Source organism: Fukomys damarensis, unplaced genomic scaffold, assembly GCF_012274545.1.
Source record: "Fukomys damarensis isolate Sample0158 unplaced genomic scaffold, DMR_v1.0_HiC HiC_scaffold_23, whole genome shotgun sequence".
Taxonomy (NCBI): Eukaryota; Metazoa; Chordata; class Mammalia; order Rodentia; family Bathyergidae; genus Fukomys; species Fukomys damarensis.
Window position 1 is genome coordinate 10492010 of NW_022900935.1, and position 8072 is coordinate 10500081.

An 8072-nucleotide genomic window follows, 5' to 3' on the forward strand; every position below is an offset into this window, starting at 1 on the left:
AAAAAAAAAAAAAAAAAAAAAAAAAGAAAGAAAGAAAATCAATTGTGTGGGTGGACTGTGGGTGTTCATCCTTCCTTTATTGCTGAACATTTGGGGAGTTCCCACATCTCAGCTGTCCTGGGTAGTGCTGTGATGTCCATTCCCGACCAAGGATTTGAGCTCCTGTTCTTAATTCTTAGGGTATACATCTTGAAGTAGAATGATCAGTCTTATGTCATTCTGTGTTTAACTCTTTTTTAAACGATCTTCAGGCTAGTCTCAGCAAAGGCTCTTTCACCCATGGCTCGCAGTGTTTGGTACCTGTCAGGCAGCCTATTTCTCCTTCGCCCAGATTCCTAGTTCTCCCATCTTTCAAGCCTCGTTGTCAGAGCCTTTTCCGGTAGGAAGCCTCCTGCTTGGCCCAGCTGTTTTCTGTTCCTAAAATAGGAGTCCGAGTGGGCTCTGCCCGCCCCAGTAACTCTGGGGATCCGGGTGGGAGTGTGGAAGGGAGTCCTGGGGCCCCGAACTGTCGCAGCGGCTCCTGTTGCCGCCACACCCAGAAGTGTTCTGTGATGCTTTGCCCTTCCTGCAGGTGAAGAAGGGGCTGGGACCAGGACCTCTGCTGACTGTGCTGAGCTCCCGGGAGCAGAAACCCTGCCGGCACCTGGCTCCTGGGCTCCGTTAGTCAAATGCTAATCCCTTGTTGCTCAGACCCCTCCTGCATGGGCACTGTGGACGGGCAGCTGGGAAGACGAGCGCGACAGCTTAGGCACTGCCGCGCTCCAGAGAGCGGCTGTCTCCGGCTGACCCTGCTGATCTCTGAGTAAGCATCCGTTCTCACTCTCGCTGGAGGTTCCACAAAATGACAGTTTAGCAGCTTTAATAAGTTGGGTGCTTGGCAGGGGCCAGGCTCTGGGCCAAAGGCTTTAAGCACCATTATCTCATTTAATTTGATTCTCACAACAGCTGTTTGAGAAGTACTCTTGCTTTCTCATTTACCGATGAGGAAACTGGGGATCAGAAAGGGCAAGGACCTGATACAAGTCACACAGCTTCCATGTGTCTGGGATTCAACCCACATCCACTGGATCATGATATTGAGTGTGAAGAGGCCGCTGTTCCTGACAGTTCAGGAATGGGCTTTGCGACCAGACACTCTGACAGAAGGATGATTGCATGGGTTATATACTAAGAGAGGTGCTGGCACACATCAGAACCAGGGAAGCTTGCTAGGCTGCAAAACAGTCACTGAGTTAGGGCCGGGGATTTAGGTCAGTGGTTCTGCCAACTGCTTTGCAAGCGCAAGGTCCTGAGTTTGATCCCCGGTACCAAAAAAAAAACCCCCAAAACAAAAAACAAAACCAATCACTGAGCGGTGAGAGAGCTGTCATGTGGAAAGCAGCACTGCCAGGGTTCAAATCGGCCTCTGCTGCTTCTCAGCCAACAGCCTGGGCCACAGCTTACCCTTTGTAAAACGGAGGTGACGCTCATTTCACCCTTGTGGAGTTGGTGCAAGGACAGATCAGTTAACGCTTACAGCAGAGGCCGGTGTGTTGGAAAAGATTAAGGAATATTCACGATTTTATTATCACCCCATTCATCCAAGAATGGCTGAGTTTTGCAGCAGGAAGGAAGGGGATGGGAGAGGAGGAAGGGGGTCTGGTCCCTTGGGGAGCTGGGCTGTCTCCAGCAGGGGTAGCCAGGGATGGAGGCCTCCTTCCAGCTGGGGGCGGGGCAGGGGGCACGGACAGGGCCCTGATCCGTTTCAGGCTTCTTGGAAAAGAAGAAAGGGGGCGGGAAGGAAGATTGCCCTCTCCAGCCCAGGGTCGCTGGGCCTCATACCTGGGCAAGCACTGAAAACTCACCTGGTTGGACAACCTGTTCTCAGCAGCCCATGTCTCCACCCTGCCCATCTCTTTCCAATCCTACCAGTCCCTGTCCCCAGCTTGGAACCTGGCCAACTTGACCCTGAACTCCCCATTTGCTGCTCTCTGGCTGCATGACCTTAACCTCTTGGACCCTCTGTGGTGCAGCTCATTTCTACGACCAGGGTCTTAGGAGGATTAAATGAGATAGTGCTGGAAGGAATAAAGTCCTTCAGGTAGCACTTCCCCTGCCTCCAACAAATATTCCTGTGCTCAGGCAGGACTAATAACTAATCCCAACCCCACGTGCAGATCAAGCAATTTGCTGAAAGAGCAGAGCTGGGCTTTCTCAGCAGATAGCAAGGAAAAGAGAGAAGCGGGATGCTGGGCTGGGTAGAGGGGACCTGGGTACCCATCCCACCTCTGCCTCTGCTCCAGGCCCATTTGGAGCCAGGAACTGCACCCCCAAAAGCACCATTCTTCCCAGAACGGAGCCAAGGCCTCAGAGAGGCCAGATGTCTTGCCAGAGATGACCAGCATGCAAGAAGCAGAAGGCAGACCAGGTGCTGTTTCTGTGACCTGGAGGCCCTGATGCTGGAGGTTCCCACTGTGGGCTGAACCCACACCCTCTGGGCCCTGGGTAGCCCCAGACTCCCCAGCGCACTCCCAGAAAGCCTGACTCCTCAGGCCTGGGAGTGCAGTTAAGATTCCCACTGGGAATCACCATCTTCCACCGCAACTCACCTGGGGCCTGGTGTCCTGTGATGCCTTGGACCTGGCAGCAGTGGGGCAGGGGCCAGGAGCTGCTGCTTACCAGTCTGCGCTGGAAGTTCCTTCCCCCAGAGGAGGGAAGGGCTTTCCCCTGACGGGCCCTCCTGCGGATCCAGCAGGCAGGATCCCCTCCCCTCACCCTATTACTGCCCCCATCCTGCTGTCTTCAGGCAGTTTCAGGTCCTGTTTCTGCCCCCGGGGCAGGAGTTACAGTAAAGGGGGTGGCGGGTGGCCAGTTTTGTTTTGCTGACTTAGCAGCTGTGAGGGGAACAGGATGTCCGTGGCTGGCTGCTCGCCCACCAGGCCCTCTGAGCTCGTGACCTCCCATGGGGCAGCGTGGTCCTCAGAGGTGACACAGTAGCCAGCGTGGTGCCCGAGCGCAAGGTTTAGAGTCAGAGACCCTGATCCATACTCCGGCTCTGCCACTTACCGCTGCGTGTTCTCATCCAAGAAGCTCAAGGGAGCCCAATTCTCCACTCTCTGATGAGTTCATAACTGGACCCGCTCCGCAATCCCCCAGGCCACTGGGAGGATAAGGAGGAGAAAGGGTCCATAGAATAAGCTGTAAGGCACCATGCGGAGTGAAATGGTTGCTGTCACTTTATGTCCCAAGCTTCCTCTTCCTGGGTTCTCCTCTTCCGCTCCTTCATGTTCTGCACCTCTGCTCCTTCCCTGTTCTCTGAAAATAATCTAATGATGCACTCTAAATGTGCTTATTCTTTATTTATGCCCCTCCCTCCACTTCCAAAAAGACACGAAGCCGTGAAGACAATGGTCACAGGCAGGGGGCCTGCTGCCTGTTGATCCTAAAATGATACCACGTTAGGGCTGGAACGAGGCACGGCCCAGCCCTCATTTTATGTGCAAGGAAACTGAGGCCTCCAGGGCTGAGCCTCTGCGTGCAGGCGCTGGAGAGTGAGCCCTGCCCCAGCCAGCTGTGGTTTCTTCCCCCGCAGAGCCTGCCCGTGGGGAAGACTGGGGTCAAGCATTGAATGACACAAGGCGTTTGCTCCTGTGATAAATGTCACAGAGAAGCAGTGATTTCCAGAGCACAGCCCCCCCGGGGGGGGGGGCGGTGCAGGACTTGCAGCCAGGCAGCCTGGGCCTCAGGGTACGACTGTGTCCAAGGCCATGTGCCAGGGGCTCAGGCAGCAAGGGCAGGGGCTGGAGGAGGCCTCTGTGTTGGGAGAAGGCAATCAGTCACGGGGCATCAGTGGGTGGAAACTAAGCATGAACAGCAGTGGGTGACAGGAAGGAAAAGATGAGGTAACACAGCCCAAAGGTCTCAGGGCTCGGCAGCTACAGAACTAGAGGGAGCAGGCTGGGCTGAGGAGGAGCTGGCAGTGAGTTCAAAATGCAGTAGAGGAGTTGAGAATTTGCGGATCGAGGCATCCATGGTGGAGGGTCCAAAACCCCTGCTCCCCGACCTCTAATTCCTCCTGGCTGATGGCAAAGGGGTAGATGCAGCAAGACTGAGAAAAGAAATCAGCAGTGCTGGGCATGGTGGCACACACCTGTAACCTCAGCACTGGGGAGGCTGAGGCAGGAGGAGCGCCCTGAGTTTTAGGCCAGCCTGGGCTGCATAGTGAGTTCAAGGCCAGGCTGAACTACATAGCAAGACCCTGTCTCACAAAATTAAAAAAAAAATTTTTTTAAAAAGGAAAAATGAAAAGGAATCAATAGAGCAGGGAGGTAAGAGCTTGGGCTTTGGACTCAACCACTGCTATGTTCAAGAGAGGCTCTGCCTCAGGCCCATGTGCTGACCTCAGTTTCCTCGATCCAGTTTGGGCATGGGTACTGACCTTCTGGGGCTGCTGCAGAGAGCGGTGAGGGGACCCCACTTGGCCAGACACTACTGAGTGCCCAGCCCTCCGTAAGCTCCCAGTGCATACGTGGAGGCAGCAGACTGGATGCATGCAGCCCAGAAGTGAAGGGGCCCTTCCCAGAGCGGGGGGTCTAGGATTGGGGATCAGGAGCCCAGGATCTCTGAGCCTTGACCCCTGTGCAGGACCCTGCTGGCCTCTGTACCCATAAAACTGCTGACTCCCACCCTGATAGAGAGGGGAGAACCCTGAAAGAGTAAAAATGAACCTCCAAAGCCCTCACCTGCCCACAGCGCGGGTGTCTCTTCTGCCTCCTGCCCCATCTGGACCACCCCGCCCGACTCCCCTAGTACGCATTTTCTGAGGCTCTCTCCCCACACCGAGAGAACAACAGGAAACAATTATGGAAAGTAAAAATGGCACACGCTTGTTGTTTCCAAAGCATGGGTTTCTGTTCTGACACCGTGGCCTACATAAATAGCATATTGATTTTTTTAAACAAAAGAGAAATGAGAAAAAAAGATGTATCACTTGCAGTGTTGCCTGGTGTACCGCTAAGTGGTTAATGGGGGGACAGCGTGCATGCGGTGGCTGGTGACCTGGGCCTGGCTCTGCGGAGGTGCCTGGGCATGGCGAACTAGTCCGGGTTTCGGGGGCCCTGCCCCAGTCCTCTGTGCGCACGTGTGTGTGTCTCCTTCCATCTAACACATGTCTTGAGGTCCTACTTGTGCTGGGCATGCAGCAAAGGAGCAGCACTCAGCCATGCTCACAGCCCCATAGGGAGGCACAAAAGCCAGTCAGTGGCCCAGGGGCACTGGACTCCCCTGCAGTCCTTCCCTGCCCTGTCTCCCCCAGATTGTTTTATTATGGCACTGGACCTGCAGATCTGACTTTGTTCATTTGTTTTGTTTTGAATAAGTCTATCGGTTCATTTTCTTCACCACCCACCCTGGGCTGTAAAGAGTCAGGCATGCGTGGTTCAAGTCTGCAGAGGATGCTGGGGGGGCCCCGGGGGAAATCGAGGGAGGCTTCCCAGAGGAGGTGTCTTTGTGAAGCACCTGATGGTGAGGGGCGACAACCAGGTGGGATGTGCCCGCCGGCTGGGGCTCCACAGAGTGACGGGGTGGCCTGGAGGAAGGCGTGGAGGTGTGAAACAGCCTCTGCAGAGCAGAGGTAAGCACAGGTGATGGCAGGGCGCATGCGAGCCATGGCTTTTGTGGCCCCTTCTCAGCAGGGCTTTGCTGAGCTCCGTGGACCCCGAGCACCAGGTTGGGATGCTCCCTAGCACTGCCCAATGCTGCAGGGCTGGACCTGACACTGCCCAGGACGGTTACACTCTTGACTTCTCAGGCCCTCAAGGAAGGGCGGCTGGGCCCCACCTCACTCACCTCACAGGCAACCCGGTGCCTTGTGGGCGAGGGCAGCTACGGATGACATCTTATCTGCTAGTTATTCAGGTGAGCCGGACATGGGGGTCCTCTCGCTCACCCACTCAGACCCATCGCAGAGCTGATCTGAAGGTGTGAAGGAGTTAATGTGTGGAAGTACTTGGCGCAGTGCCAGTGCATAGTAGGTGCTCAGTAAGTGTTAAGTACCGTCAATTTTAAACTCACTTCTTTTAACTCTGCATTTAAGCATTCATTTACCTGCTTAAGCAAACATTTATTCATTCAGCACCAACTCATTACACTTCACTTTGCGTGTGCTGGGCTTGCTGAGCCTAAGTGCTCCAGAAATCCCACCCACCTTTGGGAATTCAAGCCCACTCCCTTCTACCTGTGAGTCCAGGCACCTTAACTACCCCCTTGGGGACCTCTGGAGCACCGCCACCCCTCCGAACACCTCTCTCCAGTAGGCCAGATGCCCTGAGCACCCCCTAGACAGCCAGAGTCCACAGCAACAGACAACCGCAGCAGATTCAGAGCTGAACATGCCGAATTCAAGGCATCGGCAGTGAGGAATCTGGGCCGTGAAAATTTATTGAGCTAATTATTTATTCATATATCTCCGCCTCTTCCCAGACTGGAGTCCCAAAAACCTATTGATTAAGGGTCAAAGGGACGGTGCAGCAGTGACTCCCAAGAGAGCGCAGAGGAGGGAGAGGACTTGAGGGACAGGAAGTCAGGGTGGGCGTCCTGGAGGAGGAGCCTATCGGGTGGGGAGAGGGGCTGAGAGAGGGTGCAGAAAGCCGGAGCAGGTGGCTTGGCCCTGGGGCTGCAGCTGGCTGCCCGCCCTAGTCAGGGAAGAGCAGGAAGCCTGAGAAGACGCTGTCGGAGCCTGCAGTGCCCACCATGCCGTTGTAGTCGTTGACAGCCAGCCACACCTGCTTGCCCTGCTTCAGGTGCAGGAGCACGCCACCCGAGCTGACTTGCTTGCTGTCTGGCTTGCTATTACTGGGCATGTGGTTGCAGAAGGTGGTCACCCTGACACCGCTGTGGAACAGCTGCACGCACAGGTTGGCTTTCTGTGAAGTGTAGTAGACGAAGTAGTACAGGCCTGGCACTTTGCAGGTGAACTTGCCTGTGGCTGTATCATAATCCCCCTGTGGGTTGGTGATGACCGAGTTGAACTTGACCAGGCCGTTGGCTGCCGGAAAATGCTCTGTCTGCCGAGTGACCGTGAACACGGACTGGTGCTTCTGCTTGTATCTGCCCTCCTCACCCGGCTCCCCTGTGGGGCCCCTGGGCCCTGGGTTTCCTGGTATCCCAGGGGCTCCCATGGGCCCATTTTTCCCAGGATGGCCTGGTGTGCCGGGCTCTCCCTTCTGCCCCTTGGGTCCTCGAGTCCCGGGGATGGCTGGGATTCCTGGGGAGAAAGCAGGCAAGGCAGAAGTGATGGGCAGGGGCCAGGGAGGGCCTCTGAAACCCCTTCCCACATGGACTGCCCACCTGTGGCGGATTCAGCTTCCCGTGACCCGCCTCCAGTGACCTGACCGCTGACCTAGCCTGAGGCATGTCCCTGCCTTCTGCCTCAGTTGCCGTGTCTGTGACAGACGTGTCAGAGCTGGCAGGATCTCAGAGAATGTCAGCCCGGCAAGGCTGAGGCTGGATTCCTCTGTTAAGCCTACATGGTATTTTTTCAATTATTTTTTTGTTTTTGTTTTTTGTTTGCTTGTTTGTACCAGAGATTGAACTCGGGTCCTTGTGCTTTCGAAGCAGGCGCCAGAACCACTGAGCTAAACCCCTGGCCCTGCTTTTTCAATTTTTAAAGCCAAACATCAGAAATTTCAGGACTCACTCACCTGAAAATGTAGGCTCTTGGGATTTTTGTTGTTGTTGTTGGTTTCTTTGGATGGTGCTGGAGATTTTACAAGAGGCGGGACCAGAGAGAGAGCTGGTCAGGCCTGGTCCCTGGCGTGAGCCACTTCAAGGACTTTAGCTTGATTTTTGTATTTATACTTTTTCAACATTTTGTTTTGAATCAATTCTATAATTGTTGGGGGGAGAAGCAGGGGACAGACAGGGCCAGGTACCCTTCACCTGTCTTCCCCAGTGGTGTATCTTACAGGGCTTTAGTACAACAGCAAAACTGGGAAACTGATGTTCACAATCTGCAGAGCTGATTCAGCCTTGGCAAGGTGCGTGTGTGTGTGTGTGTGTGTGTGTGTGTGTGTGTGTGTGTGTGTGTTTGCGCG

The 8072-nt window shown here is 54.8% G+C and overlaps 1 protein-coding gene across 1 annotated transcript in view; it reads right to left on the bottom strand.

Annotated features, from left to right (window-relative positions):
• Positions 1-8072, bottom strand: part of C1qb (complement C1q B chain) — a 13708-nt gene that overhangs the window by 3231 nt on the left and 2405 nt on the right. The window contains exon 3 of the mRNA XM_033767244.1: positions 6676-7243. Within this exon, the coding sequence (XP_033623135.1) occupies positions 6676-7243 (568 nt within the window). The remainder of the gene's footprint in view (positions 1-6675; positions 7244-8072) is intronic.